The sequence below is a fragment of the Salvelinus alpinus genome, chromosome 10, assembly GCF_045679555.1.
Source record: "Salvelinus alpinus chromosome 10, SLU_Salpinus.1, whole genome shotgun sequence".
Classification (NCBI taxonomy): Eukaryota; Metazoa; Chordata; class Actinopteri; order Salmoniformes; family Salmonidae; genus Salvelinus; species Salvelinus alpinus.
In genome coordinates, this window is record NC_092095.1 from 55,861,749 (window position 1) to 55,882,677 (window position 20,929).

The 20,929-nt window shown below is 46.5% G+C and overlaps 3 protein-coding genes across 9 annotated transcripts in view; all 3 read right to left on the reverse strand.

Annotated features, from left to right (window-relative positions):
* Positions 1–201: 201 nt before the first annotated feature.
* On the reverse strand, positions 202–2,729 carry LOC139532948 (probable ribonuclease ZC3H12C). Its single transcript, XM_071331092.1, has 2 exons — positions 2,718–2,729; positions 202–2,426 (listed from the first exon to the last, which is right to left on the reverse strand). The coding sequence occupies exons 1-2, from the start codon at positions 2,727–2,729 to the stop codon at positions 1,395–1,397; spliced, it is 1,044 nt and encodes a 347-aa protein (XP_071187193.1). The 3' UTR covers positions 202–1,394.
* On the reverse strand, positions 202–8,166 carry LOC139532294 (probable ribonuclease ZC3H12B). The gene is made up of 7 exons (XM_071329713.1): positions 7,910–8,166; positions 4,975–5,086; positions 3,887–4,732; positions 3,636–3,700; positions 3,141–3,372; positions 2,868–2,974; positions 202–2,759 (listed from the first exon to the last, which is right to left on the reverse strand). The coding sequence occupies exons 5-7, from the start codon at positions 3,260–3,262 to the stop codon at positions 2,752–2,754; spliced, it is 237 nt and encodes a 78-aa protein (XP_071185814.1). The 5' UTR covers positions 3,263–3,372; positions 3,636–3,700; positions 3,887–4,732; positions 4,975–5,086; positions 7,910–8,166; the 3' UTR covers positions 202–2,751.
* Positions 8,167–10,691: 2,525 nt separating this feature from the next.
* Positions 10,692–20,929, reverse strand: part of LOC139532295 (mitogen-activated protein kinase kinase kinase kinase 4-like) — a 47,456-nt gene continuing 37,218 nt past the window's right edge. For all 7 annotated transcript variants that reach the window (XM_071329715.1, XM_071329717.1, XM_071329720.1 and 4 more), the window contains 4 exons: positions 19,614–19,763; positions 18,067–18,226; positions 13,323–13,462; positions 10,692–13,208 (listed from right to left, as the gene is read on the reverse strand). In XM_071329715.1, the coding sequence (XP_071185816.1) occupies positions 13,125–13,208; positions 13,323–13,462; positions 18,067–18,226; positions 19,614–19,763 (534 nt within the window). In that variant the 3' untranslated portion in view covers positions 10,692–13,124. The remainder of the gene's footprint in view (positions 13,209–13,322; positions 13,463–18,066; positions 18,227–19,613; positions 19,764–20,929) is intronic.

Sequence of the window (20,929 nt, forward strand, 5' to 3'; positions counted from 1 at the left end):
GTTTAAAGATCCTGTGTTGTCAGTTTAATCTTTTACCAGGTACTGCTGAAATGTCAAGCCCATCTTTTTGGTAGAAAATACACGTCACTCAATATGTATAAATAGCGCTCACTTTAGATTAGGGGCTGCAGAAAGACAACTGTTTAGTAAATGGGTTATAAATGTGGGAGTAATGATTAATAAATGAACACACTTTATAAATGCCTTAAATGGTTTATTACAGACTATTAAAATAAAGTGTTACCAAAACATGCTGAACATGGTTGAGTATTTCATGTGTCATAAAGCACAATGCCGTGTAACGGCATTACTTTCTGCCCATCTCCGGGCCCTCGCTGACACACTGCCAGAGAGAAGGTTCTTCGTTACAAAATAAAAAGTTAGATTTTTTTTCAACCAACCCACTGCATATTTCAGGCAGCAGTTTACCCATTTAATTTCACCTAGCTGGCCACTTGGGTTCAACCCAGCCTAGGCTATTCTCCATCCCAAAAAAGTCAGAATAACTCACGAAAGAGGTAGCCAACTCACCTTTTTCATGTATCTAATTTGATTAATATTCCTAAAAATAATCAAATGTTGCCCGGAATATCTCATACAGTATTATTATTCAAAATGCACCAGCTATATATAAACAGCTTTTCATGAATCGTTTAAACACGTACAGGTATATAATCCTAAATTAACGATACAATTTGTATCAACAAAGAAAGGCTTTCTCTGTCTACCAGGGATTGTGCCGGTAACTGTAACAGATTGTCTACATCAAGCCAAGTGCTCTGAGCCCTTTGGATAGGTCTTCAGGGAAAACAGCCAAAGGGAATTGACTTGGGATTTGAGCTCGAGTCTACTGTGTCTGCAGCAGGCTTGGAGCCAAAACGAGGGGCCAGAGACGTCCCTTAATAAAACTAAGATAGACAACAAGACAAGGTCGACGACCGTGCCCGTCTCTACAACTACTGCAAGGTACTTACAGACATTCTCTCAACTGAGAAGACTAACTCAGCCACCTAATCACAACAACACACAGCACTGAAAAACAGAAAACATACAGATATAGCATATCCCCAACAACCAATATTCTGTTGATAAATGGTCATCAATTTGGGGGTGAATATTTACAAATGGAGTAAAAAAATATAGCATAGAAGTAAGATTAGGCATAATCAGATCCCTCAGATTAGATTTCCAAAGTGATTTAATTTTTTTCCCAGATTTGATAAACAGCGGAGGAAAAGTGATTTGTGAATCAATGCACATCATCACCTGCACATGATTAACACCAAGTTATCCACAAACAAATGTACAGTCAAACAAATTCAAACCCTTATATTGTCAAAACTACAACTAACTGTTGTTATGAATAGGGAGATAGTTCAGCTAGCCTACTGCTCTCAGTAGCCGGACCGGGACTTCTCAGCTAGGATGGCGGCAGCTAGCTGCTGGGCGTCTGTCACATCGGGGTTCCTCCCCATAACCCGGCCCACCAGCTCAGAGGGGAAGATGTTACACAGGTTGAGGTAGACCTTTCCCTGTGCCGGCTCAGGGCGGGGGGCTCCTGGTGCATGTGGTGGGGGGGCATGGACGGGCAGGATGGCTGAAGGGCATGGGATGGGTGAGGGGGCTGAGAGGAGTAGGGTGGGTGAGGGGGGTGGTAAGAGTGTGTGGTCTGTCCCCATGGAGATGTGTGTCCCCAGCCTACATCGTGGGTCTTTGGTAGACTGGTAGGTCTCACAGCGGGACTGAGGGGGTTGGCTGCAGTAGGGATCCCAGGAGAAGGCTATCCTGGGGGGCAGCGCGGAGCGTTCGTAAGGCCGGGAGTCTGACAGCGTCTCCAGCCACGTGTTGGTCAGGCAGCGGCCCAGAGGGGAGCCAGGAGGGTAGGGGCCGGACTGGGACACAGAGGGGTAGTCTCCAGGGCAGCTGGAGCGGGCGCCTACGGCCTGGTGCTGGAGGGGAGGGGGTACAGAAGGTGCTTCAGGGGGCTCGTCGTGGGGGAAGCTGTGGCCCCGTGCCAGGTTCTGGTGACAGCTATAGAGGGCAGAGGTGTGTGTGTGTGTGTGTGTGTGTGTGTGTGTGTGTGTGTGTGTGTGTGTGTGTGTGTGTGTGTGTGTGTGTGTGTGTGTGTGTGTGTGTGTGGGGGGGTTGTGTGGCTCGAGCAGGGGGACAGAGTGTTGAGAGTACAGGCGGTTGTGTTGATGGTGCTGATGGTGGACGTATTTGTCCAGCAGAGGGCCTGGGCAGCACAGACAGGAGGCTCTCTCTCCGTACGAGTCACAGCCGCTATTGCCACAGTCTGACGAGCCCAGCAGACGCAGGTCGGTGTCCAGCGGGAAGCGGCACTCTGGACTCCTCCGTGCTACCAGGCCAGAGTGGGCCGGCGTCACTGAGTAGTAGCTCAGATCTGGAGGGTCACAGCTGGAGGACTAGGGGTCAGGGTTGGGGGGGCGGCAGGGTTACGTAGGGTGTGTCCCTGCCCAGGCTCGGTGGCTGTTCCTGGGGATCGCTGAGGGCAGAGGAGGGGGGTCCTCCAGGGGCAGGGGAAAGAGTAACACTCCCACTACAACAACTACTCCCACTACTGAGGCTGTTGCATTTCTCAGTGTGTCTCAGCTTGCCCTCTGCCTTACACTTGTGACCGTAAGTGCACTTCTTGCAGGGTACTGGTTAGCACACAGGCTAGTGATGATGTGGCAGTGGTTCACTTAGAAAGTAGCAATCCAATGCATCTTCAGTACCAGTAGCTGGAAGTCATCCAGCTGATGAAGAAATGATTCATTCACATTATAACACTGGGAGAAGTCATGGACATGGTGGAGGTGAAGTGATAAACGTATTAAAGAGTTAATAATAATGTCGGGGCCCACCGTAAGGACAGGGCTGCTTCTTGTGCTGTGGCATGATGGGACGTTTCCTCAGGAAGTTCTCCAGACTGGGACCATGACGACCTAGAGGGTCATCAGGAGGCATGAACCTGAGAGGGGAGGGAGGGGAGAGTGAGGGAGGGAGGAAGGAGAGAGATTATTAACATATTAACATACTTAATCCTATACAGCCAAGCATTAGCATAATGAACATCATACCACTTCTAGGCTAAAGAAGATGGACGCTAAGCCGGAGCCGTATCACTCCTTCCTTACTTGTCGTTGACAAACGAGTACATGAGCAGCCGCTCGTCAATTAACTTCTTCCACTCTGGCTTCTCACAGGCCAGGTCGCGGTAGTTGTCGTTGGAGACGATGCCGTCGGACTCGTAGGCCATCTTGATGATGAAACGGTCGTCATAGCAGACCACCCGCCGACCCTGGACCCGACGAGATGGAGTGAACACCAAGATCTTGTCCTACTCCAGACGATGTAAGATATCCTGGTCTAGACACACAGACAGACAGAGAGACACACACAGAGACACACACAGAGACACACACAGAGACACACACACACACAGAGACACAGACACAGAGAGACACAGAGACAGACAGAAAATTGGAGAACCGTGTAATCCAGTGAGCACTGAGGCCCATCTGACATACGTAGGTGAACTCTCAGGTGTGTGTGTGTGTGTGTGTGTGTGTGTGTGTGTGTGTGTGTGTGTGTGTGTGTGTGTGTGTGTGTGTGTGTGTGTGTGTGTTTACCTGTGATGAGGGCGTCAGGGCGGGACTGGATGCCGTAGCAGAAGAACACCTCCTTATTGCCGTGGCTACAAGAGATCGAGACAGACGTTAACTACCTTACAGGCTCTAGCATCATATCAACAATATGTAGGTGACTTTGACAACAGTTACACAACTACCTTTACATAGACCAAGCAACGGCTACAATGGAGGAAATAGGCATTGTGTGTTTTCTGTAATCAAGATGACCGTCTATGGTTCATAGACCCTACCTCTTTGCCACGTTGCTACCGTCCAGGACGAGGTTGTCCTAGTCCCCCAGGAGGAGGTCTGTCTGATAGGGAGAGTCTGACCTCTCCTGCTGCGCCTCCACTGCCTCCACATACCCACAGGTAGAAGAGGAGGAGCAGGAGGGAGAGGGGGCGGGCTGTGAAGCCGTGGACCCAGTCAGCTGTTGGTTTGTCTCGGCCTTACGGCCCAGTTTGACCAGCTCTCCCAGTATGTTGTTGATGAGCGTGTACGGCCCCAGCTTGGCCAGCACCAGCCGCACCAGCTCCTCTGCGTAGCCCAGCTTCAGGGCAAACTCCAGCTTGGACTGGTACTCCCTCAGAGCTTCCCCGGGTGAAGGCTCCCCCGACGGAGGGTCAGGAGGCCCCTCGGACCCCAGGTCCACACAGGGAGTCCTGCACAGAGGTTGGTGGTGTTGGGAACAGGCACTCCATCTAGCTCAAATACGGACATTCCTCCAGCCGGGTTAGAACCGGTGCTGTTTCGGGCTGGCTCTGGGTCACTGTCGAAGCCAGCGCTCTCCTCTCCCTCCTTCCACCCAGGCGTGGGCAAGCTGCAATTGCCGCTGCCCTCGCAGGCCTCTTCCTCCTCCTCGCCCTGCTCCATACTGGGCCCTGTATCGGCGCCAGCCTGCCTGCTGAAGGAGCCTTCGATGTGGAGGTACTCGAAATCCAGCCCCAGGTCAAGGATGCGGCCTGCTCCATCCTTCTCCGGATGGTCCTTCAGGCCCACGAATCTGTCACAAACATCCAGCTCTGGGCTGAGGCCTGACCCGGAGGACCACTCCGACCACTTCTACCCCCGTCTTACCATGTCCACGTCACGAGTGCCTGAGAGAGAGAGAGAGAGAGAGAGAGAGAGAGAGAGAGAGAGAGAGAGAGAGAGGTGAAAGAGACAGTTAAATGGATGGTTCAAAACGATTGGAAGAGTATTTCAGTGAGTAAAGCCAAAAGACCAGTTGAGTTCCATCAGACAAGGCTTGACTTCAGTTCAAAAACAATAGGAGGGAATCCATGCTCATAAAATGTCTCGTTAAAGTTTGAATCTCACGAGACATACATCTCATACACACCTCTGGTGTCAGTAAACTGTTGAGAAACTTCAACAGGCTTGACTCTATCGACACCTGGGAGATTCATTTCTTGGCTTTAGTGAGGACAGGTAGACGGATCTGTGAGCTTCACCTGAGAGACCAGAGAGAGAGAGACAGAATAATTGAATATACTAAACTAATGATCCTCCATAAACCAATATTTTACACTTTTGGACAAATTGTACTGCAATAAATACAGAACTTGACATATGCTCTGCGACAGACTGCTGTCTTAGGAAACATATGGGAAGTATTGCATGTTTTCATAGTACATAAGGCCATGTCTAGGCTACTCAAACACTGAACCTAATTTGGTTGTGTTGGATGTGACTAGCTGACCTGAGCCGAGCTCCCCAGCAGGGCACAGATTGGCTGAGACAAAGAGGGGTGCGTTCCTGGGGGTGCCCTGTCCTAAGAGGTTCCCGCACTTTTAGAGGGGCCAGCCACAGCGTGCCACCTCCCACCCAGCCCACGTCACAACACATCAATCTCAGGGGGAACAGAGGCTGCTCTGTTTAAACACAAATAGCCATTATGTGTTGGGCTAAGGCCCAACTCCCCCCGTGCTTCAGGAGCATATGGTTCCTCCCCTGAGGAAGAGTCACTCGTTTGAACAGTAAATGACCAGGAAGTAAATCAATAGAAACACTCAGGCCTCAATGGTAACCAATAGGGTGGCAGAATTTGATGACTTGCAAGTTGCAATGAGGAAACATTAGGTCTGTTCCTCGAAGATAGGGCACCATGGTACTTGGGGTAATTTCCTTTTCAATCCAGTCATTTCAAAAGTAATTTCAGCATTGAAATATAAATTCAATGGAAAAATCCTCATTTAAAATAAACTGCCATTTTCAAAACAGGGGTTTCAATAGATCTCTTGTATTGTGAAATGGATTTGAAGACCCCAACCCGGATGGGCACTATAAACAACTGCATATTATAATATCACAAGAAATAACAGTCAGTGTATAGCCCACGGCATCATCATTTAGTCATATCTGTGCAACAATGTGGTTACAGGGCATCATCACGTTAGCAGATACATCTGTTGAGTCTGCAGCCTCTAGCCTTTTAAAGGTTAGGCCTAAAACCTCATCTAAATGTTTTCATGTCTGCTAAAATGTAACATCCCTTTAAAGGTGTCATGGTGGGGTGGGAGGATGGGAGTGTGCGCATTATATGAAAGAGGGCTGCTTAGCAACATGGCCCAGGGTTGCTAGGCTGCAGCGGTTGAAAGAATGTCCCCTGAAAAATATTCCAAGACAGACCCAGAGCTGGAATAATTTACTATTTTGTGCACAAAAGAAAGACCGGGGGAAGAGGGGCCGCTTAAGTGTGTCTGACTGACGTTCCCCAACAATACAACTGCCAGTTGCACTCTGGGTCACCTCCGCTGCAGCCATTGTCGGGTTGGTGCTCTGAGCGCCCGCCGCCTGTCTACAGCCGCACACACAGAAGGGGACTGGGTTGTGTTGTCTAGGTTACGAGCCTCTCGAAGCAACAGTCCTCCTGATGGGATGCAGAACATGCAGTGGAGGGTGTCCGCCCTGCTCTGAGGCCTTCGCTCAGCATCTTTCAACGTGTGTTCTCGCAGGCACTCTGGATGACCTAGCTACCTGTTGAGAGAGACGGACGGCAGAGATTTGAAAAAGACTTCGGCCACAAAGAGAGCAGGGAGAGAGGGTTTCAGTGTCTCTCTCATCATCATCATCACCCCAGAGGCTTGCAGAAGCTGCTTCAGACATGCAGATTATCCAATGTCGGCTAGAAACCAAAACGCTGTTATAGAAATCTTATGTCATGTAGCCTACAACCTTTTCCTCGGAATCACGTAGCTCATTATCAGTGGTCGCATAACTATCAAGCTGTGTGGACTATGATGTCATGCCTTGTTGGACAGCCGCCAGCCTCAACTGCCGTTTCATTCGATAGCATCTTTCAAACATCAGCCCGACAGTCCAGAGTCCCTCCTCCTAGTATTGGCGGTCCATTCATTGATTAAAGCACTGAAGCGGTAGGCTAATGAATATGTAACACAGGGCTTTGGACTGGGAAGACAGCGGTGTGTGGGATGGGGTCTGGGTGTTCCCTCCTTGGTTCTTTCCAAAGAAAAGGAAGGGTTAGCTCAGTTCAGCACTGACTGGGAGGGATGGAGAGGGCTGAAGGCTTTGCTGCCATTAGCCAGGGCAACAGATGTCTTCTGGAACCGCAGGGGAAAGAGAGCAACTTCTGGTCCTCCCTCCCTCCCTCCCGCTCCGCGTAGCACGCTGCATCCGCCCTGCCAGACAAAGTCACGTGACACTAAAAGGGAGAACTTTCTCTTCTTCATCCTAAAAAAAAAAAAATCGCAACATTGTCCCTTCCCCATCTCATCAGCAACACATCACTCAAACTCCACCCCCCAGCCAGTGAGAACGTTTCTACTGCCTTCATCTCAGTGGGACAGCTTTTACAGTCCTGCTCGTCCAAAAGTATTTTGAAGCAGAGCAAAAAACAAATAATTTACCTACATTTTAAAATCAAACTACTATCAAACTCTCCAATAGCGTCTTAGAATTTAGAACGAGGCCTAAACCACAGACATGAAGCTTAGTTTGATTCTCATTCACTTTTGGAGAGATTATTAGACAACGTGATCAAAGGTGACCACTCCACTGGTGAAGAGACATGCCCTTGGTCAAACATAAATCACTACACATTCCAAGGAAAAATAACACAAAGGCCTAATTGGGTACAGCTAAATACTAACATATTTGATGTCATTACAAACGCTCATGGCAACTTGTTTTCGTAAAACTCTTATAATTCTGTCAGAAGACATTTGACATAAGCCTATTGTCATTCTGCACTGAAACAGACTACATGGTTTGATGGAAAGATAGGTTAAATAGTTAGGCCTAATATCTCCACTTACCCTGACCTCAGCAGAACATCCAACGGCCAAACAAAGCAAACCTAAGTAAAATGCCCTTAAGGAAATAACTTGGTTCATTCGAGCATTAGAGAAAGCTTTTAGAAGTTCATAGATCCCTGCTCAAGATGTGAGCAAAAAAAATTGTATTTCACATTCCATACGCTTCCTACTCTTCAAACCCAAAATCCAAGGATAGTGTGTTTATCATAAGGCACATTTTTTTCCAAGCCAGCCAGGCAGGTTGAACAATGAGTAGCTCAACAGATGGAGCTACAATGTCGACCATTCCTCGGATAGACACTGGCTGCCTGGCTCCACCAATGGGAGTGCAGTGACCTCACAATGAGACACACAAACGCAGGCGGGCAGACGCATATGAACCCAGTCTCCTATAGGCATGCGTACAGACAGGAGACACACACACACAGCCCCTGTCACTCTGAAAGGGTCTTCCCCTGTGTGACCAATGAATCAACGAGGGGGTGTATGGTCAATAATAGAAGCAGACAAAGGGAACCATGCAGGCAGCTGCAACATGAGGCCAGTGCTACTAGAACACAGGCCTGGGGTGAGGAACACCTGGCTAGTTGGGGTACTGCAGCCACTCTAACTCCTTTGTTTTTGGCTTGGTTGGGGTGAGGGTCAGGGTTAGGGTTACACACTTCTACTGGGGTAAATCATGTTAAAAGCACTGCATGTCCTTACAGAGAATGCAAGAGGGGAGGGGGGAGTCACAGTGGGGTGAAAGGGGACAGGATGGGCATGTAGGGTGGGCTGGAATGAGGATGAAAAGGGGGACCTTTTTATTGTTGCGGGGGGCACACTAAGGGAAATGACTTAGAAGCACAAAGAATTAGTTTAGTTCCTGAACTTTAAGTTGGGATAAACACTGCATGTATTTAGGCTAGAGAAAACAAAATTTGGCCCACGGGCCACTAGTTGGGGAACGCTGCAGTAGCCCATTGACCGTAAGCTGCCAGCCTCGCTCTGTTACAGTGGCTTAGAGACCATCTGCCCCCTCGGCTTAAAGTAAACAGGTGTCTTTGCAGCAACAACTGCTGGAAGTCCACCCTATACCCCGATTTGCATTCTCAGCCACAAATAGCTGGCATTCCTCAAAATGGCAACAGGTCTTCAACACAGCACTGCAAACAGTTTCAAAGGTTAGATGAAGATTTGGTTTCAAATGTTTTTTCAAATGAGGAATAGGCCTAGGGCAATAGGCCTGACCTACACAAATTAGGGTTAAAAAGACAAGTAGTGAAGTAGAGAGTCAGGGACATTTTTACTAGAAGACCCTGCGCTACCACTGTCTAAGGGAGCAGAAGAGGGCCGTATGGCCACCGTCATAGAATTAGGAATTAGAATAGTAATTTAATAGCATCTATGGCCACTGTGCTCTCTGACCTTTTATTTGACCCCACTGACCTTTCAGTTACAAGGGCCACATCACCACTGACCTCCAGCCATCTCAGTCAACATACACGGTCATGTTCTGTAGGCACAAAACAGGAGGAAGGTTCAGGAAATGTTTAGAAAATTATTTTTGCCCTAATACAAAAAATGGTTTAATCATTTTAATTACTTTTGACCACTGACCAGTAATGGCTGCTATTGACAGGCTGCCTCCAGCCTTGGCAGAGGGGGCCAGGTCGGTGAGGAGCAGCAGCAGGAGTGTTGTGGTCCATGGGGCCAGGGTGAGGACCTGGAGGCAGGCATGAGAAAGGGAGATACCCTCATGGGACAGGGCCAGCTGTTGGGCCAAGCCAACTCATTGCCCAGGCCAGACAACAACCCAGTCAGTCAACCCACCCAATTGTGAATGGTGGCTTCTGTTAAAAAACATCAAATCTTTCATGAGGCCTCCATGCTCATGTCTGGGGTACAGGTGCCCCTCTCTCTTACAGCTGAATGGACTAGAGGAGACAGTGGGACACGTGCAGGCTGGCCTGGGTAACACACACGGAGCCTGTTGTGATCTAGATCGCTAAATATCTTACTTAAAATGCATTAGAAATTCACTCACCAGTGGTAGGTAGCCAAGTTAGCAGCACTTATTTGGTGGTCCTTACATGCTCTAGTCTACAGTGACAACAGCTACTGGGCGTGGTATTCGACACAAAGTTGGCTGGCTAAATTGAATAATAGTTGACATCTGCAAAATGATACCGTTTGTAGGTTACCTAACTGACGTTAGCTAGCGTTGACAGGATTACAGACTGCCTGCAGTATTGTTGCTTCCTTTTGAAGTTCGACGTGCAATTCATACCAAAATCTCGATACTGTCAGAACCACCAGTAACATCGTCCAAGCTAGCTACATACAAACGGCTAGTCAAATGTATGGCACTTGTACGTGTGGCCCAAACTTGAACATTTCTTATCATGAAACGAACCTTTGTCATGATGCTGTTCACATGCTGATGCTTGACATAAACATCCGGCTCGAGTTGTCTGGGAGGGAGCTAGAGCAGACAGGCTAGAGCTAGGAGCAGTGCGTGGTAACGTTACAGGGTCATCTTGTGGTGAACTTACAGAAGTACAAGGAGTCTTTAATTAAATGGGTTACATTTCGGGAATGTCATGCAACATTTACTTGGGGTTCTTTTACATGGTTTGTATAAATGTTATTGTATTTTAAGTGTTCCAAATATGATATCTCCATAATGTTTTAGGCTCAGATTAAAAATGACATTCAATTTGTTTACAGCCCCACATTTATTTCACACAAGAGAGAAGACTGAATGCTTTATGTTAAAGGGTTACAAAACTACCACACACAATTTAGTAAATTACTTAGGATTTTATTCAATGGAAAAAAGACCTTGAGGAAAATACAATAATTCCCACAATACACAGAGGGCATAAATTAGAGTAGCATGGTAGAAACACTTGAGGAGAACATGTCACCTGGGCGGCAGAGAACCTTGTCACAACGTTGCCACAGCCAAGGGCACACTGCTGTGTTATCCAGGACAATCAGTGATTTAAACTCAGAATTTTGTCATTTTTGAAATGTGAATGAACAGAGGTTGAGGGTTATTCCTGTACATGAACCTCCAAATGATACAAAAGCTAAAAAAGGGAGAATTGCCCTAAAACAAAACATAAATATTTATATTGATGCACATTGGTTTAACAAAACATTGCCTCTGTAAACATCTTCAACATAATGTGTGCATTCATTTTTAAAAACCACTGCAGTCGCATAATTATAAGGGTAATAAAAATGACAGAAACAAACTAAATCTAGGAGTTTAAAATGTTATCGATACTTTCTGTAGTGGTTTGTAACACTGTTAAAATGTGTGACTTATGCCATCTTGGCATGCATCGCGTTTCACAGATTTGCAGAGGAAAAAGCTTCTCATTTCTATATTCTTACAGGCCTCTTTAGGATGTGACAGTCCACTGTAAGAGGGCCAAGCTTTGGAGGGACATGTAACCCTAGAGACATTATGATTTCCATTCTTTAAAAAAAATGTTTTGTCCATACACACATACAAAGAATCTAACCGTGGTGCCAGTCTATTTCAGAAGACAAGGACAGTGGAGCTCCTTGCTGCTGCTTCAGACTGGCACCCAGGCTAACCAGGAAACATTAGGACAAACAAGTGCAGTCCCATTTTTCACTAGTTGGATCAAGAGGCGAGAGGAAAACAAAAATAAAACCAGGAGCTGCTGGGGTTTGGAAAAGCTTCCAGGTTGTTGTCGTGTTGCTTTAATCCATAGCATACTACTGCCTGGACTGGGACGGACTGTACAAAACAAAATGTTCCCTTCTGCCCTCAGAGTCAAGATACTAAAATAATGCAGACAAGCTGAGGGGGTGAAGCTACCCGACTATGTTAGTCTGTTGGTATTAAAGGGCCCAACGTCGAATTACAACGATTTCACAAATGTATCAAAATGGGGACCATGCTGCTTCATAATAGTTTTTACATTTAATAATTCAATCTCACTCAAATGTCAGATTTTGATACATTTCCTGTAGGAGTTATGAGCAAAACCTAATGCATTTGTCACAACAGATTGTACAAGTAGCCACAAACGTAAACCTGAATTCAGTGGAGGGGCCCATTAAAATGAAAAACAAACAAATCGAAAGCTGTGGTTGCTGATACGTTTGGATATGTTGTGGATTTTAATGCTTCATCTACAAATCTTTAAGGTATATTTAATCTTGACACTTGTTCCATTGTATACCCTGGTCATCATGCTACCAAATGGTGGGTCAAAGTCTCAACTCATGACCAAGACCGTTCTCTAGAGTCTACTGTACATATCAACCCATTCACAGTTTGCCCAACACGACCAAGGAGAGGCAATGTGGCACATTAAAGTTGAGGGAGGCTGGAAAAGACCCTCAGGAGTATATGGGACTGGAAAGGCCCCTATAAGGTTGCAGTGTCCTATTAAGGGTTATGTCGACATCTTTGTTGAAACTTCTCTCTATACTTTAACCCTGTCTGAACCTTTATCAAGAGGAAGGCCGGAGTAAAAAAGAGACAAAAGTTACATTTTCAATGTCAAGCACGACCCATTTGAAAACGGAACCATGTGGTGGCAACGGCGTGTCAGTCAGAGGAACTGATCTAAGAAACGCTCAACACAGAGGTTGACCTGAACATGACCTGGACTAAACACAATAACAAACTAAAGTATGACCTTTCACCTGTCTGGTGCTATAAGGTCCCCTTCCTCCGCAACAGTCTCTCATCCTTTGTTATTTTCCTCCCTTTCCATCTTCCTCTGTCACACAAGCCCCTCTCTTCTTCCAATAGAGAGACATTAACATCTACCAGTGTTTTGAATAAGTCGGGCTCAGATCCCTACTCCCACTGGTGCAGGAGGTAAGGGAAGGCTCTAGTAGGGTTTGGGGGCCAGAACCCAGAAAAGCTGATGACGATTGTTGTCAGAGCAGAGTGGCCAATGGGCATGATGACAGCACTATCAACTGACAAACAAACAAACACAGTCCCATCAGCCTATAGGGACCCTGTGGCCTTCCCTTCATGATTTCAGTCCGTTCATCGTGCAATTGTCTTTTCTTAATAGAAACAGGTGATATTTTAGGTATCGCGCCGCCTCAGAGCTCAGTGAAGCTCGGTACTCCAGTTGTACGTCAAGTTCAAGATAATCATTGTCATGAGTCATCATTATGGTGGTAATAAACCGAGGGGTGCGGTCTTCATGCTGCTGGGTGTGTGTGTACACTACCAGCTAAGCAGGGAGGTACGGCCCAGGGTCATGAAATAGACCTGGCTGGAACCTCCAGAGCGCACCGACGCAAAGAACACCTGCAGGACAAAGACAGTGTGAGAGAGACAGAGTGTGTGAGAGAGTAGCTTCATTGTCAACATCTCTAAGCAAGTAAGCAAAGTGTGTGTGTGTGTGTTGTGCGCAGAACTCACCTTGTCATTCCTCTCACACAGGAACTTGAGTCTCTGGGCTCTCTTGTGCATGAAGACCCCATCCAGGTGTCCTGTCTCCACAGACCTGATCTCTATGGCCTTCTCCCCCCAGCCCATGATCTGGTTGGACCTAATGTAGGCTACACACACAGATGGACAATCAAGTTAGTAAGAACATGTGTGTGTGTGTTAAAACATGTTTAATGTGTGTGTGTAAAGTGCATTCGGAAAGTATTCAGACCCCCTCACTTTTTCCACATTGTTACGTTACAGCCTTATTCTAAAATTGATCTACACACAATACCCCATAATGACAAAGCGAAAACAGGTTTTTACATAATTATTCAGAAGCTTTGCTATGAGAGTCCACCTGTGACACACCTGTCTATAAGGTCCTACAGTTGACAGTGCATGTCAGAGAAAAAAATCAAGCCATGAGGTTGAAGGAATTGTCCGTAGAGCGCCAAGAGAGGATTGTGTCGAGGCACAGATCTGGGGAGGGTACAAAAAATGTCTGCAGAACTGAAGGTCCCCAAGAACACAGTGGACTCCATCATTCTTAAACGCAAGAAGTTTGGAACCACCAAGACTCTTCCTAGAGCTGGCCGCCCGGACAAACTAAGCAATCGGGGGAGAAAGGTCTTGTTCAGGGAGGTGACCAAGAACCCGATGGTCACTGACAGAGTTCCTCTGTTGAGATGAGAGAACCTTCCAGAAGGACAACCATCTCTGCAGCGCTCCACCAAATCAGGCCTTCATGGTAGAGTGGTCAGACAGAAGCCACTCCCCAGTAAAATGCACGACAGGCCGCTTGGAGTTTGCCAAAAGGCACCTAAAGGACTCTGACCGTGAGAAAGAAGATTATCTGGTCTTATGAAAGCAAGATTGAACTCTTTGGCCTTAATTTAATTTATTTATTTAACCTTTATTTAACCAGGTAGGCAAGTTGAGAACAAGTTCTCATTTACAATTGCGACCTGGCCAAGATAAAGCAAAGCAGTTCGACACATACAACACAGAGTTACACATGGAGTAAAACAAACATACAGTCAATAATACAGTAGAAAAATAAGTCTATATACAATGTGAGCAAGTGAGGTGAGATAAGGGAGGTGAAGGCAAAAAAAAGGACATGGTGGCGAAGTAAATACAATATAGGAAGTAAAACACTGGAATGGTTGATTTGCTGTGGAAGAATGTGCAAAGTAGAGATAGAAATAATGGGGTGCAAAGGAGCAAAATAAGTAAATAAATAAATACAGTAGGGAAAGAGGTAGTTGTTTGGGCTAAATTATAGATGGGCTATGTACAGGTGCAGTAATCTGTGAGCTGCTCTGACAGCTGGTGCTTAAAGCTAGTGAGGGAGATAAGTGTTTCCAGTTTCAGAGATTTTTGTAGTTCGTTCCAGTCATTGGCAGCAGAGAACTGGAAGGAGAGGCGGCCAAAGGAAGAATTGGTTTTGGGGGTGACCAGAGATATACCTGCTGGAGCGCGTGCTACAGGTGGGTGCTGCTATGGTGACCAGCGAGCTGAGATAAGGGGGGACTTTACCTAGGAGGGTCTTGTGGATGACCTGGAGCCAGTGGGTTTGGCGACGAGTATGAAGCGAGGGCCAGCCAACGAGAGCGTACAGGTCGCAGTGGTGGGTAGTACATGGGGCTTTGGTGACAAAACGGATGGCACTGTGATAGACTGCATCCAATTAATACGGCTGCACAGTATTGTTTCTTATCGATGGCGGTTAAGATATCGTTTAGGACCTTGAGCGTGGCTGAGGTGCACACCCATGACCAGCTCTGAAACCAGATTGCATAGCGGAGAAGGTATGGTGGGATTCGAAATGGTCGGTAATCTGTTTGTTGACTTGGCTTTCAAAGACCTTAGAAAGGCAGGGTAGGATAGATATAAGTCTGTAGCAGTTTGGGTCAAGAGTGTCCCCCCCCTTTGAAGAGGGGGATGACCGCAGCTGCTTTCCAATCTTTGGGAATCTCAGACAACACAAAAGAGAGGTTGAACAGGCTAGTAATAGGGGTGGCAACAATTTCAGCAGATCATTTTAGAAAGAAAGGGTCCAGATTGTCTAGCCCGGCTGATTTGTAGGGGTCCAGATTTTGCAGCTCTTTCAGAACATCAGCTGACTGGATTTGGGAGAAGGAGAAACGGGGAAGGCTTGGGCGAGTAGCTGTGGGGGGTGCAGTGCTGTTGACCGGGGTAGGGGTAGCCAGGTGGGAAGCATGGCCAGCCGTAGAAAAATGCTTATTGAAATTCTCAATTATAGTGGATTTATCGGTGGTGACAGTGTTTCCTATCTTCAGTGCAGTGGGTAGCTGGGAGGAGGTGTTCTTATTCTGCATGGACTTTACAGTGTCCCAGAACTTTTTAGAGTTTGTGTTGCAGGAAGCAAATTTCTGCTTGAAAAAGCTAGCCTTGGCTTTTCTAACTGCCTGTGTATATTGGTTTCTAGCTTCCCTGAAAAGTTGCATATCACGGGGGCTGTTCGATGCTAATGCAGAACGCCATTGGATGTTTTTGTGTTGGTTAAGGGCAGTCAGGTCTGGAGAGAACCAAAGCCTATATCTGTTCCTGGTTCTAAATTTCTTGAATGGGGCATGCTTATTTAAGATGGTGAGGAAGGCATAAAAAAAAAACAGGCATCCTCTACTGACGGGATGAGATCAATATCCTTCCAGGATACCCCGGCCAGGGCGATTAGAAAGGCCTGCTCGCTGAAGTATTTCAGGGAGCGTTTGACAGTGATGAGTGGAGGTCGTTTGACCGCTGACCCATTACGGATGCAGGCAATGAGGCAGTGATCGCTGAGATCTTGGTTGAAAACAGCAGAGGTGAATTTAGGAGGCAGGTTGGTTAGGATGATATCTATGAGGGTGCCCGTGTTTACGGCTTTGGGGTGGTACCTGGTAGGTTAATTGATCATTTGTGTGAGATTGAGGGCATCAAGCTTAGATTGTAGGATGGCTGGGGTGTTAAGCATGTTCCAGTTTAGGTCGCCTAGCAACACGAGCTCTGAAGATAGATGGGGGGGCAATGAGTTCACATATGGTGTCCATAGCACAGCTGGGGGCAGAGGGTGGTCTATAGCAGGCGGCAACGGTGAGAGACTTGTTTTTAGAGAGGTGGATTTTTAAAAGTAGAAGTTCAAATTGTTTGGATACAGACCTGGATAGTAGGACAGAACTCTGCAGGCTATCTTTGCAGTAGATTGCAACACCGCCCTCTTTGGCCGTTCTATCTTGTCTGAAAATTTTGTAGTTAGGGATGAAAATTTTAGAATTTTTCTAAGCCAGGATTCAGAACATCCGGGTTGGCAGAACATCCGGGTTGGCAGAGTGTGCTAAAGCAGTGAATAAAACAAACTTAGGGAGGAGGCTTCTAATGTTAACATGCATGAAACCAAGGCAATTACGGTTACAGAAGTCATCAAAAGAGAGCGCCTGGGGAATAGGAGTGGAGCTAGGCACTGCAGGGCCTGGATTCACCTCTACATCACCAGAGGAACAGAGGAGGAGTAGGATAAGGGTACAGCTAAAAGCTATGAGAATTGGTCGTCTAGAACGTCTGGAACAGAGAGTAAAAGTAGGTTTCTGGGGGCGATAAAATAGCTTCAAGGTATAATGTAAAGACAAAGGTATGGTAGGATGTGAATACAGTGGAGGTAAACCTAGGTTTTGAGTGATGATGAGTGATATTGTCTCTAGAAACATCATTGAAACCAGGTGATGTCATCGCATGTGTGGGTGGTGGAACTGAAAGGTTGGATAATGTATAGTGAGCACGGCTAGAGGCTCTACAGTGAAATAAGCCAATAAACACTAACCAGAACAGCAATGGACAAGGCATATTGACATTAAGGAGAGGCATGCTTAGTCGAGTGATCATAAGGGTCCAGTGAGTAGAGGTTGGTTGGGGTCACGGCGATTCAGACAGCTAGCCGGGCCATCGGTAGCAAGCTAGCATAGGATGGATTAATGCCAAGCATCACGTCTGGAGGAAACCTGGCACCATACCTACAGTGAAGCATGGTGGTGGCAGCATCATGCTGTGGGGATGTTTTTCAGCAGCAGGGACTGGGAGACTAGTCAGGATTCAGGGACAGATGAACTGGGCATAGTACAGAGAGATCCTTGATGAAAACCTGCTCCAGAGCGCTCAGGATCTCTGACTGGGGCAAAGGTTCACCTTCCAACAGGACAACAACCCTAAGTACACAGCCAAGACAGAAATGGCTTGGTCTCTGAATGTCATCGAGTGGCCCAGCCAGAGCCACAACTTGAACCAAATCTAACATCTCTGGAGAGACCTGAAAATAGCTGTGCAGTGACGCTCCTCATCCAACCTGACAGAGCTTGATAAGATCTGCAGTGAAGAATGTGAGAAACTCCCCAAATAAAGGTGTGCCAAGCTTGTAGCGTCATATCCAATAAGACTCAAGGCTGTAATAGTTGCTTCAACTGTAAAAGGTGCTTCAACAAAGTACTGAGCAAAGGGTCTGAATACTTATGTAAATGTAATATCAGTTTAGTATTTTATATAAATCTGTTAAAATGTCTAAAAACAGGTTTTTCGCTTTTTCATTATGGGGTATTGTGTGTAGATTGAAAAGGGGGAAAACAACTATTCAATCAATTTTAGAATAAGGCTGTGAGGTAACAAAATGTGGAAAAAGTGAAGGGGTCTGAATACTTTCCGAATGCACTGTTCGTCCCAGTGTGCGAGTGTTACGTACCCACTGAGGTGGGCATCTCGCCCCACTGCAGCACCACGTCTTTGGTGATGCGTCCGTAGGTGTTAACGTAGACACCCTCATCCTCGTAACACACCAGCAGCTCAATACCATCCGTGTTGGGCAGGATGATGATGGCATGGGACTGGATATTGGTCTGGATCTAAAGGGGGTAGGGAGGGAGGGGGAGGAGAGAGACAGAGCAAACAGAGAAACAAAAAGGTTAGTCTTGGGTCGTATTCATTAGGAACTTAGCTGAAGAAGAAAAAAACAACAACTGAAACAAGTAGGGACCATCTGTACTTGCCCAATAAGAAACACTAGTTTTCGCTTTCATCTTTTTGCTACGGTGTGATCTAATGAATATGCCCCCAGATACATGGGCTGAATCTCAAAGCGAAAACTTGGCCCTTAAGTCCTATATCGAGTGGCTACTTGCTGTTGTGTTCAACAGTGATCACTCAAGTCTGCCAGTGTTTTGGCCAAAATGAGCATTGAGACGATACACACGCCATGTCCCAACTGAAACTTTTCTACATCTATTTGCGGGCATCATCTTCTGCGACCTGTTCCTGTAGCACGACTCATTTGCTATAAAACACAGACACCGGGTTCCTTGGGCAGACAGACTCATACTCCGATACAGTGAGAAAGATGTAAAAACAAAACATCTCCATATTCCTGCACAAAATATGAGCAAGTAAATCGGTCGCCAGTGATTTCATCAGCTGGTTTTAGCTTGTTGTAGCCTGCCGCTAGCTAGCTTCACTGACAAACATAAGGAATTTCAGTTAGCACTAGCTAAGGATGTTGGGCACTGCACTGACAAACAGCATGTAGCTTGTCACTTATTTACGAAAGTTTGACAGCTTGTTGTAGACATGTCCCCAGTAGTCAGTCAGCACTTCAACATATTTCCAAAGCACCAATCGCTATGTTGGGTCAGCGAAACGCACAGCAGCAGACTCGATAAATGCACTGACTCTGGGCAGAGCATGCTGTTTGCTGCTTCATTAAAACGTGTTTATGGTGATAACATTTTACTACAGTAGCTAGCTAACTTGCTTATGGAAAGAGCACTGCATTTAGTGTTGCACTAGCTGGTTGGTTAGCTTCCCTTTCGTTTCATATGAAGTGACTGGCTCAGGCTCAGCTAGCTAGTTAATAATAAACAAGTTCGTGTACATGATCAAACTTCAGAAATACACTAAACTCCTTAGCTAGATCTAAAATCCTGCCTTTTGATTTATCTTGACTTATTCTGAAAATGTTTGAGGGCGAGGAAGTAGTGACTGTTGTTGCTAGGTAACATGCTAAGATTCATGGGAAGAAGTTGCTGCCAAGGGCGTTGAGTCGGAATAGGATGCCCATTTGATAAAGAGGCCTTCCGAAGGGATGACTCGACAATTAGCGTTTGAGATTGGCTCGATTGACTTGTGAACGTGCATATCGAGTGGTGAAAATGTTCGGTTTGAGATTTGGCCATGGATTGGCGGAACAAAGAATAACAGGAAGCAGAGGAACGAGACGGATAATACATGGTCTCTTACGTGTGTGGGCAGGTAGATGTCGTACACCGCCCCAGAGTCCACGTCGACGGCATGGAAGCCGTTGCTGGAGCCGTAGATTACCTTTAACCTCTGACCCTCCTCCACCGTCAGGTCAACCAGCAGGGGTTTGTGCACCAGGTCACCAAACGACTGCAGGAGGAAGACAGTTACAGAACGCACCTTTAAGGTCATATACAGTGGGGAGAACAAGTATTTGATACACTGCCGATTTTGCAGGTTTTCCTACTTACAAAGCATGTAGAGGTCTGTCATTTTTATCATAGGTACACTTCAACTGTGAGAGACGGAATCTAAAACAAAAATCCAGAAAATCACATTGTATGATTTTTAAGTAATTAATTTGCATTTTATTGCATGACATAAGTATTTGATCACCTACCAACCAGTAAGAATTCCGGCTCTCACAGACCTGTTAGTTTTTCTTTAAGAAGCCCTCCTGTTCTCCACTCATTACCTGTATTAACTGCACCTGTTTGAACTCGTTACCTGTATAAAAGACACCTGTCCACACACTCAATCAAACAGACTCCAACCTCTCCACAATGGCCAAGACCAGAGAGCTGTGTAAGGACATCAGGGATAAATTGTAGACCTGTACAAGGCTGGGATGGGCTACAGGACAATAGCCAAGCAGCTTGGTGAGAAGGCAACAACTGTTGGCACAATTATTAGAAAATGGAAGAAGTTCAAGATGACGGTCAATCACCCTCGGTCTGGGGCTCCATGCAAGATCTCACCTCGTGGGGCATCAATGATCATGAGGAATGTGAGGGATCAGCCCAGAACTACACGGCAGGACCTGGTCAATGACCTGAAGAAAGCTGGGACCACAGTCTCAAAGAAAACCATTAGTAACACACTACGCCGTCATGGATTAAAATCCTGCAGCGCACGCAAGGTCCCCCTGCTCAAGCCAGCGCATGTCCAGGCCCGTCTGAAGTTTGCCAATGACCATCTGGATGATCCAGAGGAGGAATGGGAGAAGGTCATGTGGTCTGATGAGACAAAAATAGAGCTTTTTGCTCTAAACTCCACTCGCCGTGTTTGGAGGAATAGAAGGATGAGTACAACCCCAAGAACACCATCCCAACCGTGAAGCATGGAGGTGGAAACATCATTCTTTGGGGATGCTTTTCTGCAAAGGGGACAGGACGACTGCACCGTATTGAGGGGAGGATGGATGGGGCCATGTATCGCGAGATCTTGACCAACAACCTCCTTCCCTAAGTAAGAGCATTGAAGATGGGTCGTGGCTGGGTCTTCCAGCATGACAACGACCCGAAACACACAGCCAG